Source organism: Culex quinquefasciatus, chromosome 1 (genome assembly GCF_015732765.1).
Source record: "Culex quinquefasciatus strain JHB chromosome 1, VPISU_Cqui_1.0_pri_paternal, whole genome shotgun sequence".
Taxonomy (NCBI): Eukaryota; Metazoa; Arthropoda; class Insecta; order Diptera; family Culicidae; genus Culex; species Culex quinquefasciatus.
The window spans coordinates 76,535,821-76,558,438 of record NC_051861.1 but is presented as its reverse complement, the minus strand read 5'-3'; the positions used below and the strand labels follow the sequence as shown (position 1 = coordinate 76,558,438).

At 37.2% G+C, this 22,618-nt stretch overlaps 2 protein-coding genes across 2 annotated transcripts in view; one reads left to right on the top strand and one right to left on the bottom strand.

The window, feature by feature from the left end:
* The window catches only part of LOC6051446 (doublesex- and mab-3-related transcription factor A2), a 44,978-nt gene extending 33,270 nt beyond the window's left edge, over positions 1–11,708 (bottom strand). Inside the window, exons 1-2 of the mRNA XM_038260821.1 lie at positions 11,631–11,708; positions 11,440–11,544 (exon numbers count right to left, since the gene is read on the bottom strand). The gene's annotated coding sequence lies outside the window, so the exon portion shown is untranslated. The remainder of the gene's footprint in view (positions 1–11,439; positions 11,545–11,630) is intronic.
* The window catches only part of LOC6045007 (sporozoite surface protein 2), a 34,602-nt gene continuing 23,615 nt past the window's right edge, over positions 11,632–22,618 (top strand). Inside the window, exon 1 of the mRNA XM_038260830.1 lies at positions 11,632–12,253. Within this exon, the coding sequence (XP_038116758.1) occupies positions 12,242–12,253 (12 nt within the window). The 5' untranslated portion in view covers positions 11,632–12,241. The remainder of the gene's footprint in view (positions 12,254–22,618) is intronic.

The following is a 22,618-nucleotide window of genomic DNA, read 5'->3' as shown; positions in this document are numbered from 1 at the left end:
CCGATGATAAAGAATACATTTTAGCCACTTTTTATCGCCAGACAAAGTGAGGAAAATCCCGCCAAGGGATGCAGAGGAGGAAGAGAAATGCGCGCGCTCCTCCAACAGGACAGTGAAAGTCCCACGTGTCCGACCGTAGTGCGCATGTTCCGACACAACTCACAACATAAATGTGGAACAGTTTTCATCTGAACGGCAACATATATGTACTCTGTGATAATTGAAGCACTCTCTGTAGGTTCTGCTGCTGGATGAAAACTGTGTTGCAATAAACTTTGTAAATTTCATAGTTTTCGAGTTCGAGTTGAACTTTTGCCGGTGGGGTGGTTATGTACTTGGCCTCTGCGGGGAGCATTTCTATGTTGGACATTTTTGGTTTATTCAGAAAGATGCACTGAAGTTATATTACCATGCCAGAAAATGCACATATATTTGGAAAATACTATTTGAATACTGTTCGAGTAACGATACCCTGGAGAGCTGCAGTGAGCTGTGGCTTTGGCATTGTCGCAATGCAGTAATACTTCCGTCGGTTAGTCAGGTCATTAAACTGACTCGTACGACCGACGGGACGGTGATGAAAATGCCAGAAAGCTTTCAGCATGTTGAAACGAAATAAAATAACATTTCTTTTTTTGTATAAAATAATTTTTAGAATTATCGTTTTGTTTTCCTTCAACACCTAAGAAAAGGAAAATTTCATTAAAAATGTTCGACATGTTGATATAAATTGTTCATATAAATTCGCAATTTTACTCGAGCTTGGGAGTTTAAATGTACTAAGTGTTCTATTAGTTTGCTTAAAGCAAAACCATTCAAAAAAATTAAAAAGGTCCAAATTGGTCCAACATGGAAAAAACACCTGAATCCTTTTTCACCTCATCCATTTTTATATTCACCTGTTTTTTATTGCAATGACACTTTTTCAGCATAAATCAACAACATTAAGAGGTAAATAAAATTTGACCCCCAAATCTTACACCATACAGATTGATATTAGTTTTTATTATGTACGCTACCAAGTTTCAACAGTAAGAATATCGTAATTTTAACCTTGCAAACCAATCTTCAAACTATCAGAATCACCACGTCGTTTATATGTTGACTTTCTGTAGATGAGCCGGTTGTTTGCGGTCCGAACTGGGCAAATTCGTGGTAAAGTTTGTTACAAAGAAGTCGTGCGCGAAGAATTTCAAGAAATCGATTGAAACAGTCCGGTGTATCAGCACTATTTGAGGTTTACAGTCATCCCACATATTCGGAACACCCACAAATTCGGAACACTTTTGTGGTAATTTGTCAATAGGATGCCAAATGCAACTTTTCTGTCGACCCTGCTATTTTTAGGACCTTTATTTGTACATTATCTTGCTAGTCCACTAGTAAAAGTAGTACTTTTTCAACAAAAAACTGCATTTCAAGATTATTTTATCCCGAGCAGCAAATACTGCCTCCAAATTGCCTGTTCCATGATTGTGGGATGTTATTGTGCCTCCCACAATTGTGTAACACCTGAATTTAACTGATATGTTCACAAAAAAGTTATCAGACCATTCATAAAACATTACTAAGCATGTGTTTTATTGGTTTCAGAGTGTGAAGTTAGAATTTTGTAAAAAATATGTACTCCTGGAGAGAAAAAAAAGTTTGTTTACATCGTAAGAAAAAAGTGTTCCGAATTTGTGGATTTCAAGGGTCAATGTTTTTCTTTAAAAACTTGATATAAAACGTAAAAATGTACAGCCGGTCTTAATAAAATTTGACCCCAAATCTTACACCATACAGATTGATATTAGTTTTTATTATGTACGCTACTAAGTTTCAACAGTAAGAATTTCGTAATTTTAACCTTGCAAACCAATCTTCAAACTATCAGAATCACCCCGCTTTACGACCTAGTAAAACAAATTAAATTTATTATTTTTTTTATTTATTCAATTTATTGATTTTTAAATCAATAAAAACAAACAAACAAATAAAAAGTGTTCCGAATTTGTGGATTTCAAGGGTCAATGTTTTTCTTTAAAAACTTGATATAAAACGTAAAAATGTACAGCCAGTCTTAATAAAATTTGACCCCAAATCTTACACCATATACATCAATCGAAAGATCGCAAGAAAAGCTTTCACATGAAGGTAAAAGCAAATCATTATGTTCAATTAACGATTTTCTATGATTTGTTGAACATTGGCCGATCTGTAAACCGTTCCGAATATGTGGGATGACTGTACATGATAACGAATAATACGTTACTGAAAATTTCATTTCGTTTTCAAAGCCCTTCCCTTAGCATCGATGCTCGGATGGCACGCCGTGAATTTTGCGTATAATTTTTATTAAAAATAGCAGGAAATTTCACAAGAGTCTGATTCAAAATTCCATTATGTTTCACGTTTCAATCAACCGAACCCTTATCGTCCCTTAACTGAACCCTGTCCGTTGCAAAAGAAGATTGTTTAAGTTGACTTACGTTTTTTGAAGTCGTGTTTATCATAAAAGCAAAAATTGAAAGCGTAGCTTTAAAATAAATTGCAGGCTTTATTTTTTTTTCGCCGTAAAATAACTTGTAACTGTAGTGTTTTATTCTCAATGTATAAAAATATTACTAGTTTTTTTTAAATGGAAATTATGGCAAGTCGAATGCCATTAAAATATTGAAGTTGTTTGAAAAAGGTCCCCTGATTTTTCGAGCCAAACATAAACATTGAAAAATATTTGAAGTGGCGCTTCATGAAAACTGTGAAAAAATTAATGTTAAGATTTTAAATGTTTTTCAAGCATTGCAATGGTTTGACATTGTTTTGTTTGTTTTTTTTTTCTCTTAAGCATATTGAAAATATCAGTTACCAAAAATACCGGTAATGTGAAATGTGACATTTACAGTGGATTTAATTTTATGCATCTGAAAATAAGTCGATTCTAATTTCACTGAGTTTGATTTTAAACATTGAAACATTTGTCTCAGAAATATATGGGAATTTTTCAGTACAATATCTCAGCTCTTGAAAAAGAGATATTACGAAATTGCAAATTTCTTCAGATTATGAAAAAATATAAAAAAGAAACTTATTTTCATTTTAATTGATTTTTAAATGGTTATCACTTGAAAAGTTTGCTTTTATCAATGATAATAAACTACATTTTGGTTTTAAATATTTGATCTACATAAACTTCGAATAATTTGAACTGCCTAAAAGAAAGAAAAGCATAATAAATTAATCTATTCTAATGTGATTCTTGCAAATAAAGTCATACGATTATACAATTTTACAATTATTTAATAAAAATGAATAGATTTTGGATTTACAAAACATTTTTCACTGGCGTTGCATTTTGTTGTTAATCAGCTTTGCTAAACAGCATGTTAAAATTATATTAAAGGAAGGTTTTAGGAGAGAACTATGGTGAATAAGGCCTTCTACATACAAAACCAGTATTTTTTTCAATCTTTGTATTTTTTTCAGTATTTGTGTGACACTCTTATTAAAAAAGTGACGAATGACCTCTCTAAGTTAAAGTCACGTTCATAAAATAAACAACAATTCATTTGAAATAAAAAAAATACTGTTATATTAGATTATATAAATTCGTTGCAGAAGTACAATTAAAAAAAACTTAAATTATTAAAAAATTACCAATTAATTACTTTAAATTACCCTAATTCCCATGATTACTAAGTGCTTCATAAATTGACTAATTACCAGCCTAAAATCAAAGTAATTATTAATTACTTGCCAGTCTGAGGCCTTGCAAGAAAACCTTGACTTTTATACGGAGAGTAAATAGATATGAAAAAAAAGTTGCAATCCAAAATAATAGTCTTTTTACAGGCAAATCAGTTCAAAAATTATATTTAAACTGAATTTTTGGCCCCTTTGCTAAGCAAATCGAATCGAGAAGGGATTCGGTCACCAGTTTTGTAGAACCAAAACCGGAGATTCAACTCCAGATCTACAACTTCCCCAGTCACGAAGTTCTAGCAGGATTCTAGCAGGATTCTTACAGAATACTAGCAGAAATGTTCCACCGTTCTAGCAGGATTCTGACAGAACCGGCTCTGCTAGAATATTTCGTAACTGAGTTCTGAGGCGTTATCATTAGGTTACATGACTACAAAATAACTTCTCTGAATATCTTTAAAAAGGGTTATGCTCAGAATGTCAGTAAATTGCTTTCGTATCTCGATTAAATAACATGTCAAACCATCTAAGACGCGTTATCCAAGATCAACGTCTGCATCGTCCAACAAACCAGTTGCATTTGATCCGAAAGACAAATTTTGAGCCGAAACACCTGGCCAACATTACTCATCACAATCACCAACACACTGATGCAATGCAAAGAAAGAGCACAGCTAGCGACCTACCCTTTGTTCCATCTTTTTCTAGCGTTTGGGCGGAGCTACCCTCACACATTCAACGCTCCCAACACTAACGCAGCTGTTTCAAACATTTTCCCCCTTTGCTACTGTTATACTTTGTATATTTATCAATTTCTACTTTATTGCAACATACACGTGGAAGCGACTAGCGAGGTGGGTTGGTTCTGGAAACATGCCTTGGTTGCTATTGCAACTCTAGCCAACTGGTGAATGTTGTGTAGTAGTAACAGTTATTTATTGTTACTTTTACATACCGTAGCAGATTGAGTTCAGGGAAAAAAATAAAACCATTTTCACTGGAATTTGTTCTAGGAAACACCATAAAAATGTGTATGGCATTTGATAGGAATCTGCGGAAGTAGGTTCTTATTTCATCTGAAGAAACTACCTCAATATGATAATTAGAAGAAAAAGGTATTCATGCCCCTACTGATTTAACAATTAAAACGTTACTTAATCCACCATTAGGTGGTTGGCGCCTTCCTCACATTTTAAGGGTGCTATCCAAAATGCAAAAAGTGCGTAAATAACACTTAAGTGCTTATAACTTTTGATTGGGTTGTCAGATCTTCAATGTTTTGGACACGTTAGAAAGGTCTTTTGAATACTCATCCTACGATAGGTCGCATGAGAGATCCGGACAATGTTTCCATCAAAATATCTGAGATCCGGCTTCCAAACAGTACATAAATAACTTTGAAGTGCTTATAACTTTTGATAGGGTTGTCAGACCTTCAATGTTTTAGACGCGTTGGAAAGGTCTTTTGAATACCTATCCAATGATAGGTCACATGAGAGATCTGGACAACGTTTTTATCAACATATCTGAGATCCGGCCTCCAAAAAGCGTATAAATAACACTTAAGTGCTTATAACTTTTGATAGATTTGTCAAATCTTCAATGTCTTGGACGCGTTGGAAAGGTCTTTTAAATACCTTTCTGAAAATGTATAGCATGACGGGTTTTCTTACAAAAACCACCCTTTTTGCAATCTTCCGGACTTTTGTTAAAATCGTTTTTTAGCATAACTTTTGAAGTACTTAACTAAACTGCATAATTTTTAATAGCGACTTATGGGACCCCAAGACGGATCGAATGAGGCCAAAACGGACAAAATCGGTTTAGCCAGTCTTGAGATAATCGAGTGAAAATTTTTTGATCAACATCCCACCACACACACAGACATTTGCTCAGAATTTGATTCTGAGTCGATAGGTACACATGAAGGTGGGTCTAGGAGGTCTAATTGAGAAGTTCATTTTTCGAGTGATTTTATAGCCTTTCCTCAGTAAGGTGAGGAAGGCAAAAAATGTATTGCGTTTCAAAAAGCGCATATGCTACACAAATGTTGTTTAATTATACTCATAACTTCTGTAATTCAAGTGTAATATTTTCTACTACTCTTACAGGGTAATTCTCCACCAACTCACACAGCAGTTGCCCCGACCCCTCTTCGATTTTCGTGAAACTTTGTCCTAAGGGGTAAGTTTTGTCCTTGATCACGAATCCGAGGTCCGTTTTTTGATATCTCGTGACGGAGGGGTGGTACGACCCCTTCCATTTTTGAACATGCAAAAAAAGAGGTGTTTTTCAAAAATTTGCAGCCTGAAACGGTGATGAGATAGAAATTTGGTGTCAAAGAGACTTTTAAGTAAAATTAGACGCCCGATTTAATGGCGTACTAAGAAATCCGAAAAAACGTATTTTTCATCGAAAAAACACTAAAAAATTTTTAATCTACTTTTCGAATCTACATTGACCCGAATTCTACAAAAAATGTTCTGAACCCGAGCATGGGTAAATAACAAGGGAAATGCGCAATAATACCTTTCTCTGGTATCAATACCAAATTTTGGTATTCCTGGACCCTTTAAAATTTGTCTTGAGGATTATGCAAGAGCAAAATGTGGTATTATACCAATTTAAGGTATTGTTTTGATATTGCAAAATTGCAGAATTTGTTAATGATCGAACACCACATTTTGGTATTCTTTTGGTATTACTGTATTTTATCAAATTCCTCTGAAACTATGGGAAAATTTTGACCAATTTTGATAAAATAATTAATTTTGCGCTAAAATGATGTCTCAAAGCGAATGCTTTCATTGAAAACCGGAAATTTCAAACTTGATTTCAAACATTTTTGATATACCCCCTACAGAAATGACTTGAAATTGTGGAAAATTTTCTAAGTCAGGATGGCATGTTTTGGTATTATTTTGGTATTGAAAGGTTTCATCAATCAATCATCAATTTTCTCTGAAACTTTGGGATTTTTTTTTACCAATTTGGACAAGATAATTATTTTTTTTTTTTGAAAAGAAATGTTAAAGCTGGTTTTAACATTTTTTGATACGATTACGATTTTTTTTAAATTGTTGAAATTTCTAACCAAATACTTTGAAAAACGAGTCAATCGAAAGATTATTGAATTTTGGTGAATTTCAATCCAGTTTCATTTTAATAACACTTATTTTTCAGAAGCTTCAACAACTTCAAACACAGGCCGTTCATCAATGACAAATGCATTCGGTGTGGTGAAGAATATCACTAAGAACAACATGGAATCATCAGGTGAGTAGATTTGGCTGTTGCATATGGATCATTTCCGTTTTTCACTCACTGCAACTGCTGCACTAAAATGGTATGAAAATACCAAATTTTGAGTATTACCTACTTGTGCAAATATCAGCGACCAAAATGTGCTCTTGGTTGCCCAGTAATAGATGGTAAAATACCATGAAATCATACCAAAACCATGTATGTAGAAGACAACAGGATTACCAAAAATGATTTTCCAAGGGCGCGGGAATACCTAAAATTAAAACCATGGCAATACCAAGTTTTGGTATACAAGCAATGTTCAAAATCCAGAAGACCTCAACTTGGTATTGAAATGGTTTTATTTTGAGATATTATTTTACCCTTGGAATAACATGGTTTGGTTTTGTTGTGCCCTTCTACATACAAGACTTTGGTATGATTTCATGGTATTTTACCATCTATTACTGGGCAACCAAGGGCACATTTTGGTCGCTGTTATTTGCCCAAGTAATACCAATATTTGGTATTCCCGTGTTATTTACCCCTGCTCGGGAACTCCCTTTTTTTAATGTCTCGATACTTACAAAAAATTTAAAAGGATTTTCCAAGAAATTTATTGTAATATAACGAAAATATAGGTCATTGCTATTTTTAAGTGTTCACGCAAAAGGTAAAAAAGGTGATTCTTTGCGTTTTGCATTTTTTCTGTATCGTGCGCTTAGCGTGGCGTGCGTGGCGTTATTTTAATTTTTCAAAGAAATCGAGAAATTAAAAGTGAGAGTGTGTGCGTGCAACATGGAGTTAAACTTTTCGAAGTGCCATGGGAACCTTCACAGCAACTGCACAGAAAGTTTAACTCCATGTTGCACACACTCTCACTTTTAATTTCTCGATACATCCCGGCCCGAACGAGGGATAAACAAAAAAAACATATATCATGAACGAAATTTTAGCATTCATTTGCTATTACCCAGTTAAACGAACGCCATCTAACATTGGATAGGCCAACAGAGCATTTTTCTTGTATGCAAGATTTAAAGCAATTTTATGGTTTCAATATTGTTATACGAACCTACAAGAAGACTTACCAACTGTGTACATTGAAATTAACATAAACTTTTGCCATTTTTGTTGCCCTGTATAACAAATTACTACTAAATTTTATAACTTATTAACTCGAAATGGTCCGAGCATCGTATTGACCTTTATATTGGAGCATTGTTTATTGGCATTTACCCAATACATGGGTAGTAAATCTCTATGTAAATTATTATGTACAACGGTAAAAAAACACGATTAAAAACCATTTCTAGTCACTTTTTTCCAGGGAGGTGACATCTATATCTCATTACAGGCAGTTCCACCGCAGCCAACAGAAGCTGTCAACTTCGGCACCAGAACAAAAGGGAGCTGTCAATGGAGCACTTCCATTCGAGCAGTTTTTGCTTTTTTCTTATGGAGCGAACTGTCAAAAACTGCTCGACTGCGGGTGCTCCATTACGGCGCCAGCACGAAAGAACAGCTGTTCGTTACGGAACTGCGCACTTTATAAAAAAATACAAAAACTGCAGGCATAATATGGAAATAAAGTAATTATTGTTTTGATGTAAAATTTTATCGCAATGTAAGTTTAATAGTTATGTGAGGTGATTTTTATCATTTTTTGCAAAATAAGCTACTGAAGTTGGGATTATTGAGCACACATCGGGCCGATGACCTCATTTAAAGTTGTACTTTTATCACATATAACGTTTAACTCAACTACTGTGTAATTTGACTTTTACTACAGAAATTCGTATAACAAAAATTGAATTATTAATAAAAAAAATATGTTTGTTTTCACTGTGCGCAGTTTGCGCGCGTTATTACCCAGACGGAAAAGGGGAGCACCTGGCGGGCGTTTTGTCTTGGGCGCTGCACTTAGCTGCGCAAGACGTCTGGCAGATTTTCCCCCCGACTGGCCCAAGAATGTTGCCAGAATTCTGGCGAATATGCAACAAACCGGTCGTGCACGGTTCAACCGATTGAACCGATTGGTTTTTGTGCCAGACAGCTGTGAGTTATCTCGCCAGATTTTCGCCAGATTCGTCGGGCGTCACGCAAAACCTGGCTAAAAGAAATGTGCCAAGTGTGTCTGAACTGCACGACAAACGTCCGCCTGCGCCAGACATTCAAATTTGCCAGATTTTTTTCCGACCGGGTAATCTCAATCACCCAAGATGGCGGCTTTTGTCATCCCCCTGCTTTTTCGTATTTCTGCAAATAAAAATAATAAATTGACAAGACAACATTTTTACAATGGATCAACTATGGTCCCCTTGGAACGAGCTGTCAAGTAGGACCTTTGCTGTCAAGAAGAACCGTAAAGTTAATTTTTAAAAATTGAATTAAAAATTCATTTTAAATTTATTGCAGTCGTTCAAAGGGAGCAAATAAGCAAATCAGAAAAATAACAATAATATCCCAAATTAATAGGACCCAATTGTCTTATTCACCTGATGATATTCAATTGACTTGATCCAAGTTCTGATTGCCTATCAACACTCAGTTGGATTTGTAGGCCCGATGCATGTGAAACCGCCCTGCATCTGCTCAACATTTCTCACTGGGTTGTGACAGGCACTCAACACTACAGATAGTCAAGGGAAATAGATTGGATGCAAAATAAATCGGCACTGGCAACGTATGTTTTGTGCTTGCAACTCTGCCAGTATTGCTGGACGTAAAGGGCGGTTGGTGTCCAGCGCGTAAAGATCTGTCAAACATTGATTGTTCTCAAAACAAGGATCAAGGCAACTTGAAATGGAGCACCCGCAGTCAAGCAGTTTTTTACAGTTCGCTCCATAAGAAATACATTGTAGAAAAAAAGCAAAAACTGCAGGAATGGAAATGCTCCATTATCAATGGAGCCTTCCATTCGAGCAGTTTTTGCTTTTTTCTACAATGTATTTCTTATGGAGCGAACTGTCAAAAACTGCTCGACTGCGGGTAATCCATTGCTCGTTACACGGAAAAAAAATCAGTTCCAAAAACCGTGAACAAGCGTTCGTGAAATTCGAAACCACGAACAAAGTGTTCAAATTGGTACGTTTAGGAACACTTTTTTCTTGGTTCCAAATTTAATGAAGGCATGTTCACGATTTTGGGACTGGTTTTTCGTGTGGATAAATCGAATGCTTCTGCTTCTTCTAAGCTTGCTAGGATTACTATCGAGTTAGCACAAAAGACTGCAGATGCACATAAATATCAAAAATCAATTTTCTCGAATCTAAATACAAAACAAATAAAAAACTCGTGGCTACTAGAATGCATATACGCAGCACACATAACGGTTCCAGAATGTTATGTTTCTAAATCAATAATTCGCATGTAAATAACCACAAAGAATGTTTTGACCGATCTTGATGACAGACAACTACAATTCAATAATCCTAGTCACTAGTGAACAATAAACAAAACCACAAGCCCACTATGTACTTGCGTCGTCTATGAATGAAACAATACGTGACCAAAATTGGTTATTAAGCCGACTATGGATACTGGACTGGCTGACGGTTGAAATTCTCTGTCTTCTAACTCTGATGTGGTTTACCACACCACTGACTGCCACCGTGTGTTGAACCCATCTCCAGATTGGTTTGATCCTTTCCTCGTTAGTTTGCATGGAAGGTGCTGTGTTTCTCGTTGCCTCGACATGGCTCATTTAAATTGATTGTTTTAACTTCAAAGAAACGTATGGCCGCGGTGGCCTGGCTATACGCAGTTTGACAGGTTCAATATAAAGCCTGACGTCTTTTTTTATTCGTTGGACTAGTCTCGATATGAGAATTTATTCGAATTCTTGTTGTTATGAATTCTAAAGATGTGAATGCAAGCTGCTGTCTATCACAAATTATTTCTGAAAATATGGTTTAACCAATAGTACCGTCAAATTGGGGGATATTGATACCCCGGAATGACCCTGGCAAAAAAAAAAACTATAAAATCAATTAAAATCAACGTTATGGCTCTAACGATCTTTCCTAAGACAACAAGGTGAACCATCCGTATAAAAATAATGCGTTTAGGCTCAATGAGTTTTAACCTTAAAAACTTTATGCCTAATGAGTAATAAGCCAGTCAGTGAGTGTGTGAGTGGGTGAGTAGATGAGTTAGTCAGTGGGCAAGCGAGTGAGTGAATCTGTGAGTCAGTTTGAGTGAGACAGTGAGTGAGTAAGTTACATAGTTAGAGCACGTGTCCTTGATTTAACACAGCAGACTAATGTGACACAGTGACTTGAAAAAATCGTCACTTTTACAATAATTATCATCAAGTAAAAAAAAGTTTCTTCAAATACATAGAAAAGAAAAATGAAACCGTTTCCCCAGTCAAAACTCTCTTCCCTTTCAGCGACTCTTTCAGCGCGCGCACGACATTCAGCGACGAATCCCGAGTGAGCGCGGGCGCGGGATTTCGCATCAAGTCACGAACCGCGTGCTCGCAACCTCCGGGCAAGAGTCGCCAGGTCCTACCTCAACGCTGCCAAAGACCACAACCAACAGGCAAATTTCTCTCCTCTCATCACAAGTCCCGCGCCGACGAAGCCGGACAGCAACTCTCACGTCGTCCAAACAACACTGGAGGAGTTTGAGAAAAAAAGGTTTATGTTACTTATTATAAAAGAAGGTAAACAGTCGTTCTGCGGGCCCATTTGAGCACTTACCGTGGTGGAGTAAAGTCGTCAAAGTCGGCAGTTGGCAGCCAGCGTTAGTGATCGTAGTTACCTCTGATAAGTTCAGCTGGGGCTGGAGTGTTTGTGGTGCAAAGGTGGCCGCCTGCTGCGATTCAAGAGTTGCTGCCGCCCAAGCTTCCGAGTGTTCCGAGAAGCAGAAGCAGATTAGTCAACGGTCACTTGGATTGACGGATTACCACACAACGGCGTTAAGGTTTGGGTGCGTGTGAGCAAGTGCTAACGCCTACTAAGCGAGTGCAAGTGTATGCGCTGAGAACATTTGAAACAAACTTTTTCGAAAGTCTCACGATAATTAAGGGTGTGATAAAAACCCAAGTGACTGACTGAGCAATTCTTGCCAACGCACAGCTAATAATAAACTGTTCCAGTTGTTGATCGTGTGTTTGTGTGAACTAATCAGGCGTTCTAAACGCCCAACACTTCAACAGCTTAATCGCAGTAGCCCGGTCGTAGACAGACCACCGTTTTCTCGTTTCGCCTACTCTGAGTGACCACGGCGGTAGCATTCCGTGTGTGTACAGCAAGTGGCAGCTTAGTAGCAGGAACCAGAGCAGCTGGACCCCAGACGTTTCGCAACAATCATGAAGATCAAGGTAAGATTCGATATCGGTGGCAGCAGCCGGTGGCGTTCGAAACGGTGTGCGGTGTCGTGCTGTGACAGGGATACGGATCTAAGCCCGAGGAACTGGATCTGAAAACTAGATTGAAGTTCAAGACGGATGACGAATGGGGAGCAAGGTGCTGGAGTATATTATGAAGGATAGCACATTTACGGGAAGCCGCCATGCGTTCAGGGGGATAAGTTCCTGGATGCGGATCCTAAGATGCTGATTAAATTTTGGCAAATAAAACATTTATCGAACCTTGGAGTTTGGGTAATATAGTTATCGGAATTTATGATTATCGATACTGTGAAATTCTTTAGAAAATCGACCGAATCTTGAATTTAGCATTCGATAAAAAATGGAGACTGTATATATGTATGTAAAAGTTACATATTGTAGTCCTCCGAAAATATTTTTTTTTTTTTTTTCAAAATATAGCCTCTGTCGTAAATATCAATAACAATGGGTTTTTTTTTTTGAGTATAACTTTTTTCAATTGTCCTCATCATAACCTACAACTTTGCCGATTATCATGCTTAGAATTTCCGGGCGCTTCGAAACCCGGAAACCTTATCTTGCTTTATCAAATATTTGGATATAAATTCGCATAATAACTGTCAATACCGTAAACTGGGTTCAATCGGGACACATGGGGCGAATTGGGACAGCAGTTTTAACCATGTCGGAGCAAAATATTTTGATTTTTCTGGTTGGTTTCGGTTAGAGCAGACTTAGACCAATAAAGTGTGTACACCCATTTCCAAATTTAAAAGCTGTAAGTGCTCTAAAAACTGCTGTCCCTATTCAGACTGTAGTCCCGATTTGCCCCAGATTACGGTACTGTGTTATTTGATGAATACCACATTAACTTTCATGTCGAATTTATTTTGAGGCTATAGTCAATGCCAAAACAATTAAATTAAATTAAAATATGAGTTTACTAAACACGTGAAATATAACAAAGGGGTCGCGAAAGCAAATGCCCGGATTATAAATCAGCTTTTATCAGTGTCCGAGATTCGAAGCACAACATTTCACTTTATTTTTAAGACTCTACCGAAAAGGCATATTTTGCATGCATTCTCCTAATTTAACTGTATACACACAGAAAGAAAAGTGGAATTTTGGAAGGTTGAAAAATTGATAGGTTGAATATTACCTCTTTTTGCCTTCCTCACCTTATTAAGGCAAGGCTATAAAATCACTCAAAAATTGAACTTTTTATAAAAGCCTCCAAGATTGCGGATTTCAGAGATTTTGCAACAATCGTGCAAGTTGTAAAAAGCTCTCCAACAAAGTGCACACTTCAAACTACAGCAGAAAAAAACTATCCAAGACACACACCCTAGTTTGAAACCCGCTCGCCTACAGTGGTGCGTGTCTCGACTGAGCTTTGTTGCCCAGACGGAAAAGGGGAGCACCTGGCGGGCGTTTTGTCTTGGGCGCTGCACTTAGCTGCGCAAGACGTCTGGCAGATTTTCCCCCCGACTGGCCCAAGAATGTTGCCAGAATTCTGGCGAATATGCAACAAACCGGTCGTGCACGGTTCAACCGATTGAACCGATTGGTTTTTGTGCCAGACAGCTGTGAGTTATCTCGCCAGATTTTCGCCAGATTCGTCGGGCGTCACGCAAAACCTGGCTAAAAGAAATGTGCCAAGTGTGTCTGAACTGCACGACAAACGTCCGCCTGCGCCAGACATTCAAATTTGCCAGATTTTTTTCCGACCGGGTGCTTTCGGACACTTTAGATTATTTTCCGAGTGGGCAGTTTCAAACAAGTTTTTTTTTTCTTAACTTATTTTTATTAGGTCCTTTTAAGTGCTGTGACCAGGTTGGGACCGAGGATCAGTAAAACAATATATAATAACAAAAAAAAACAAAAAAGAAAACTCCTTAAATTCCATACTTGGATATCATGTAACTGACGAGGGTTACTTGGTCCAAGCGAGTCTTGCAGGTCTTGAACCTGCCGATGTACTCGGAGAAAATCCCCCACAGCTCAGCCGAACTGTAGAGTACCTCCCCGGCTTCCTTCTCTGTGGCTCCACCGTCTCGGGGGCCACCTTGGCTGCTTCCTGCGGGACGAGGGCGATTTTCCGTCCGGAACTGCGCCCGGCAGCGGAGGGAACTCCGCCGGCGTAAACGCCGGAACTGCTGGACTCTGCTTCTCCTCCTTCCTTGCCGGCGGTTTCGGTTTCGACGCCTGCTGGCGCCTCTGGATAAAGTCCGCACGCTTGGGGTAGCTGCGGTCCGTGGCTTCATGGGCTCCAGAGCAGTTGGCACACCTCTTCGGCTCGGCTTCTTGGACTTTGCACTCGTCCGTCTTGTGAGGACCCCCACAGTTGTTGCACCTCCCCTTGAGGTGGCAGTTTCTGGTCCCATGGCCCAGCTGCAAACAGTTCCTGCACTGGGTCACGTTCGGCCGCTTGTTCCGGTAGGCCTCCCACCGGATGATAGTGCTTGCCACAACTTTCATTGCAGAGAGCTTCTTCAGATTGGTGTATCCCTTGGGAAAGACCACAATGTACGGTGTTTCGTCGGACTTTTCCTTCCGCTTGATGGCATGCACCTCCAGCGCGTCCAGCTTGAGATCCCTCTTCAGCAGGTACTTGACCTTGTCCGGTTTCAGTTCATTAGGTAAACCACGAAGAACTACCCGATGATTTCGTTCGCTCCGCCGTTCGTGGGTGTAGAATTCCACTTTCTTCTTCTTGAAGAGCTCTTGCAACTTGTCAAAATCTTTGACAGAGAAGCAGGTCACCTTGGTTCCAAATCGGGTTAGTTTGTAAATCGGGTTGAAACCAAATTTACAACTTTCCACTATAGCCACGAGCTTGTAAAACTCCGTGGTGCTCTTCACCACCAAAGGTGGTTGCTTTTGTTTACCTGCCGACTGGCCGGGTGGTGAAACCGCCGGGGCGTCTCCTCCTCCTGCTGGGCTGGCATTGTTGTTGTTTTCGTTTTCCGCTAGCGGGCTGAACTTGTTGTTATTGAGCACATTCTGCTCCACTTTTCCTTCTCCGACGACAGCTCCGGTGATCTCAGGGGTCTTCTTCCGCTTCCGATTTCCGGGGATGAGTTGAAAATCATCCGTCTCGGAGGTCTCTTCCACCTCCATCCGTCAAACAACTCGAGGCACGATGCCTTTAGCGCTCACGTCACACACGTCTACACTCTCGGAGCTGTCAGAGCCAAGTCTCCGCTTTCCACAAGTTGCACGATTGTTTAATCTGCAATACATCCTGATAGCTATAGCAAAAATCAAGCAAACAATAATAATGGGCAAATGTGGCCTTTTAAACGAGCAGTCTATCCTGCCACTAAGTGTCCGAGTTTCAAATCATGATGTGGATTTAAAAACGAGCAGTCTATCCTGCTACTGAGTGTCCGAATTTCGAATCATGATTAACCGTTACAAAATTTCTTCCGAGGATAAAGAAAGATTTGTTTAATATTATCATACCATGTTTGTATGGACAGCTGTCGAAGTTGTGCAGAGACTTGTATGGACGAACTGATGATACAAAATTCCTTCATTGGTCATGGGATAGCCCCTCAACAAGTTTCAGCAAAATAACAAAAAAAAAACAGATGAGATCTATTTCTAGTTTTCCTGGAAAATTGCTATATCAGGTTTAAAAATCTACATTTTGACCGAATTGGCCACAATTATTAGTTTATCGATATGTAAACATATTTTAAAAATTTGCTGGCTATGAAATGAATCAGTTGTTAACAACTGAAAAGCTTAAAATTTTCAAAGCAAAAAAATGAATGAAAGAAGCGTAGTTACCTGAAAGCATGGCATAAGTTAACAGCTAAATAATTTACTTGACAAGCCACATAAAACAAGTTAACTGTAGTACAAAATTCATCAAGAAATTATTTTAAAAAGTAGTTTTTTAAGTAAGTAAAAAAGTATGTAGTTTAGTAAGTAAAATGTTCTGTCCTATCCTTAAAAAAACTTTTGCATTGGTCAAGAAAACTGTTCAACAGTATAATAAATTTGAAGGTTAAACTTCTCAACTAACTTAAATTTTCAATAGCAATTAAAAGTTTAATTAGGCAACTTAGACGATAGCAAAAAACATTGGTAGTAATTATAAAGCCATTTGAATATTATTTTTTTTGCAATTTCGTCGTGAAACTACTTACTTTTCCTGTCATTCTTGAACGACGAAATAGCCTACTAATAACAGAATCGAATAGCAACACTTTTCGAAATAAATGCTGAAAAGTTCTACTTTTCAGCACTCAAATGGGTGCTGAAAAGTTGAACTTTTCAGTACTTATTTTGAAAAGTAACACTTTTCAACATTTTTTTGATTTAAACGATTTATTGACAAAATACATGAAAATTTGACATAAAATTTCACTCAGTGTGTGTTTTTTGGAATTGCAAAAAATGTTGTATGGAACTCGTTGTAAAACTTGATTTTTTCAGCACTCTTCGTATTTATCCAACTCGGTGAACCTCGTTGGATAAATGTACGACTCGTGCTGAAAAAAATCCTCTTTTTGCAACTTGTTGCATAAACTACTACTTTGTACTTTGTTTCGAGAAAATGATGAACGTATCAGCTTTTTAAAAAATCCTTTAGTATCCTAATCTCAAAAACGTTATTTTTATCTTGAAAAGAAGAAGAAAGACACCAACCAATTATGTGGGTTATGTAAGTTTTGTTATTTGCTAAGAACATAAGAAATTTTGATAGCCACGTTGGTTCAACTTAAACAAAGTATAAAAATATCAAGTCTAGTGAATCTTACGAGTTGACGAAACACTAAATCATCGCATTTCTAGTTAGACAAGCTATAAGGTCCGTTCTTCAAACCTTCTAGCCACTATACCCAAACAGTCATTGCTCCCACGCTGTACGTCCCAATAGAGGCGTAGCAAAACTTGCGCACCGCAAAGTGCCACTCAAAACTAAGCGTATTTACTAAGCAGTGGCAGGCAGCACCGGCTTAAATCTAGACAACTCGGAACGAACCCAATCTATACGAATGGAACAGCAGCAGCGGCACTACAGAAGCAACAAAAAAAGCATTGCGCATACGCAACAAACTCAACAAACGAATGAAGCAAAAAAAACACAAATCTCAATAAACAACGAATTTGCACACTGAATGCTAATGGGTGGTGTTCCACACGGGGCCGAATCTCACACCTAATTCCGCCAGACTTACTGACTACACACGTTGGACGGGCCCGGGCCAGGCCATAAAGACGTGATTGCCGTTGTGGTTATTTGCGGTTACAGGCCATTACACGAAAATAAATCAAAACTGGAAACCTTTACTAGTGGAGTCAACACTTGGTGATATTTGAATAACACTGCTTGACAAATAAATTTATCACTGTCCGTCGTGATAGTATAACACCTTTGGTTGTTTGCATATATTGTATTTCAAATTGATTTTTTTAGTACATGTTTAATACACAAGTAACGTACGCTTCGGGACAGAATCTTTCAACCAACTTTTAACGTTAAAAGTTGGTTGAAAGATTCTGCCCGAAACGAATGATTTGCACAATTGATTAATCATCTTAGAGAGATCCGAATGTGATCCTTGAAAACAACTAAAAATTTCATCAAGTCACAACATACCATGAATTCGTTGCTAAATCATCAACATTTAGAAAGTACCGTCAGTCATTGATCCTAGAGGTAAAATTGTGCCATCATTATTTTCACGTCGATTGTAAATCTCAGATTTTAATCAAAATTTCATAATACGCTCTAGAAAAATATTCCATATGCACTGAATATTACTTCCTGGTTCCCATTTTCATGAACACTTGTTCAAGATTTTTGGAACTAATTTTATATAAGAAGAAAATAACCAAATTTAATAATCAGTGAACCTTTCTGTAAAATATGGGGTGCTAACAGGAACCTTGAGCTTTGTTTGCCACACGAATCGTCTTAATATCGCAAAGTGTGTTCTGAAAAGGTTTGAGATTACACTAATTGACAATATTAGAAATACACACTCCAGCTTTAATCATTTTGTCAAGCTGTGTAATTTTGGCGCTTTTTACAGTAGACGTACCTCAAGATAGCACACAAGCGACGATGTTTCCCAAACCTATTGCCTTAATCACGATCTTCCAAAGTACTCCCGAAGAACATCTCAGTCATCCACATACTCTCGAAAGCCCCCCACTTGATGCTGGCCCAAAACAGAGTACGAGAAGAACATCGCTTCATCTTAAATTTCAATGAGATCTCACTTTCAGTGAACAACTTAACCTGAATTTCTAAGCTCCAACTCAAACTCAACAACCACCCATTGATGAAACCCCCGGCTTCTGCTGCTGCACGAGTCGTGAAAGTTGGTTCAGTTGAAAAATGTGTGTAATCTCCGACTCCGGGCCACAGCTACTGATTTGTCGGATCGACACACAAAAGATCGATGGTGGCCAGGATCATGACCGTTCAATTACACGACGGCGGAGTTGACCTGGATCTGTCGAAGCTTTTGCATGCAGCCGTTGAACCAACATGAATAAGTGGCTTTAAAACAATAAAGAGGGAAAAAAGTGCATCAAAGTCCCGCGCGTGCGCGCTGCAAAAGGCTAATTTTCAAGGTTGATTTATTGGCGCGCCGTCTGTTTCAGGGTGATGATGTGGCGGAGAGGCGCAAGCAGAGATGAATAAAGTATTAAAATTACTACGTTTGTTCAGTTCTTTGCAATACAGCAATACAGATATGCTTACAGCAAACGAAGGACTGCAAAAGTCAACGAACGCCAAAGTTCACCAAAAGTATGATTTACAACACTGTTTAACCAGAGCAACTCTTCAAGGACGATTGTTGATTTTTCAATTAAAAATAAATACACTTATTTTTGAGCCGATTAAGTAGTTCGGTTATTTTTGGCACAGTAATTATTTGTTTCCTTGTCTGCCTGTGTGGATCAATCGGACCGCGCACTGGACTCACAATCCAGAGGTCGCCGGTTCGAATCCCGGGGCGGACGCAAAAAAATCTAAGTGTAAATAAAGGTATTCGGTGCCCTCTCCCCGTGCCCATACCTTCACACTTAGGAGACCCGGGAGGCGGAGTCTTGTCGCAAAAAGAACGATACACGCCTGTGGATCCGTTGACGAAACCGCAAGGTTTAAGAGGGCCACATTATAAGGTGTTACGTCGATTCCGTTAATTATTTGTTTTCCTTAGTTGAAAGCGTTGGACCATAAAAAAATCTTCTGGTCGCAAGTTTTAGAACCACTAAATCAAAATGAAATATGCAATCAACTGAATTCAATTATAAAAGTATTTCTTTGCAATGTTTCTTTTTAAACATGCGCACCATTTTACAAAAAATATTAACAGCTGCCTTATATAATAAAAACGTTACTTAACCCTCTACAACCTAACCCCGCCTTTAGACGGGATTCGATCTAAAAAATCGCCAAAAATCAATTTTCCAACCGATTTTTTTTTCTTTAAAAAGCATTGGAAAGAAGAACTCTTCAAATTTTAGAAAATTTCAGGGTTGGAAGTTAAACTTGTTTTATGTGACTTTGCCAATGTTTTTAAAAATGTCATTTTTTTAGGGGTCAACTTTGGCAGTGTTTTTACTAACATTTCCTATATTTTCAATAAAAAGAAGTGTGCAGTAATTTTTGTAGTGTCCCAGACTATGCCTCTACGCATTTTTTTGCAATTTAAATGATGATGGTGCGATTCTATAGCAGAAAATGTGAAAAACATGCAAAAAATTGAAAAAGTGACTGTAAAAACATGAAAAAATTAGATAGGCGAAATGTAATTATATTAGGTGGTAGAGTAGGCCAAATACTACCAAATACAAACATAAACTCAAGGAGATAAATGCAAATTAAAATACTATAAATGAAACAAGAAAAACATAAAACAAGAAAAGTAAAGTTTTTCGTAGAACAAAAGTTGCCCAGAATGACCTCCTGAACACGGGAAAAATAAATATTTTCGAAAAAAAAATTTGGGCAGTAGAGGGTTAATCCACCTTTAGGTGGTTGGCGCCTTCCTCACATTTTAAGGGTGCTATCCAAAATGCAAAAATTGCGTAAATAACACTTAAGTGCTTATAACTTTTGATAGGGTTGTCAGATCTTCAATGTTTTGGACGCGTTGGAAAGGTCTTTTAAATACCTATCCAACGATTCATCAAAATATCTGAGATCCGGCCTCGAAAAAGTGCGTAAATAACACTTAAGAGCAGTTCTCTACGGAATCGGTCTTTTTTCTTTAATTTTAATTTTTGTATTTTTTAATCCGGCTGAAACTTTTTTGGTGCCTTCGGTATGCCCAAAGAAGCCATTTTGCATCATTAGTTTGTCCATATAATTTTCCATACAAATTTGGCAGCTGTCCATACAAAAATGATATGTGAAAATTCAAAAATCTGTATCTTTTGAAGGAATTTTTTGATCGATTTGGTGTCTTCGGCAAAGTTGTAGGTATGGATATGGACTACACTGAAAAAAATTGATACACGGTAAAAAAAAATTTGGTGATTTTTAATTTAACTTTTTGTCACTAAAACTTGATTTGCAAAAAAACACTATTTTTAATTTTTTTCATTTTTTGATATGTTTTAGAGGACATAAAATGCCAACTTTTCAGAAATTTCCAGAATGGGCAAAAAATCTTTGACCGAGTTATGATTTTTTGAATCAATACAGATTTAAAAAAAAAATCGAAATATTGGTCGCAAAAATTTTTCAACTTCATTTTTCGATGTAAAATCGAATTTGCAATCAAAAAGTACTTTAGTGAAATTTTGATAAAGTGTACCGTTTTAAGTTATAGCCATTTTTAAGTAACTTTTTGAAAATAGTCGCAGTTTTTCATTTTTAAAATAGTGCCCATGTTTGCCCACTTTTGGAAAAAATATTTTTGGAAAGTTGAGAAAATTCTCTATATTTTGCTTTTCGGACTTTGTTGATACGACCCTTAGTTGCTGAGATATTGCCATGCAAATGTTAAAAAACAGGAAAATTGATGTTTTCTAAGTCTCACCCAAACAACCCACCATTTTCTAATGTCGATATCTCAGCAACTATAGGTCCGATTTACAATGTTGAAACATGAAACATTCGTGAAATTTTCCGATCTTTTCGAAAAATTTCAAAATTTTAAATCAAGACTAACATTTCAAATGGGCGTAATATTGAATGTTTGGCCTGTTTGAAATGTTAGTCTTGATTTTGAATTTTGAAAATATTTTTCGAAAAGATCGGAAAATTTCACAAATGTTTCATATATTAACATTGTGAATCGGACCTATAGTTGCTGAGATATCGACATTAGAAAATAGTGGGTTGTTTGGGTGAGACTTAGAAAACATCAATTTTCATGTTTTTAACCTTTGCATGGCAATATCTCAGCAACTAAGGGTCGTATCAACAAAGTCCGAAGCAAAATATAGAGAATTTTCTCAGCTCTTCAAAAATATTTTTTCAATAGTGGGCAAACATGGGCACTATTTTAAAAATGAAAAACTGCGACTATTTTCAAAAAAGTTACCTAAAAAAGGTTATAACTTGAAAATGGTGCACTTTTTCAAAAATTCACTAAAGTACTTTTTGATTGCAAATTCGATTTTACATCGGAAAATAAAGTTGAAAATTTGCGACCAATATTTCGATTTTTGAAAAATCTGTATTGATTCAAAAATCATAACTCGGTCAAAGATTTTGCCCATTCTGAAATTTCTGAAAAGTTGGCATTTTATGTCCTCTAAAACATATCAAAAAATAAAAATAGTGTTTTTTTGCAAATCAAGTTTTAGTGACAAAAAGTTAAATTAAAAATCACCAAATTTTTTTATCGTGTATCAATTTTTCAGTGTAGTCCATATTCATACCTACAACTTTGCCGAAGACACCAAATCGATCAAAAATTCCTTCAAAAGATACAGATTTTTGAATTTTCACATATCATTTTTGTATGGACAGCTGCCAAATTTGTATGGAAAATTATATGGACAAACTAATGATGCAAAATGGCTTCTTTGGGCATACCGAAGGCACCAAAAAAGTTTCAGCCGGATTAAAAAATACAAAAAAAATCGAATGACCGAAATCTCAGAGAATTGCTCTTAAGTGCTTATAATCCACCTTTAGGTGGTTGGCGCCTTCCTCACATTTTAAGGGTGCTATCCAAAATGCAAAAAATGCGTAAATAACACTTAAGTGCTTATAACTTTTGATAGGGTTGTCAGATTTCAATGTTTTAGACACATTGGAAAGCTCTTTTGAATACCTATCCAACAATAGGTCGCATGAGAGTTCCGGACAACGTTTTCATCAACATATCTGAGATCTGGCCTCCAAAAAGCGTATAAATAACACTT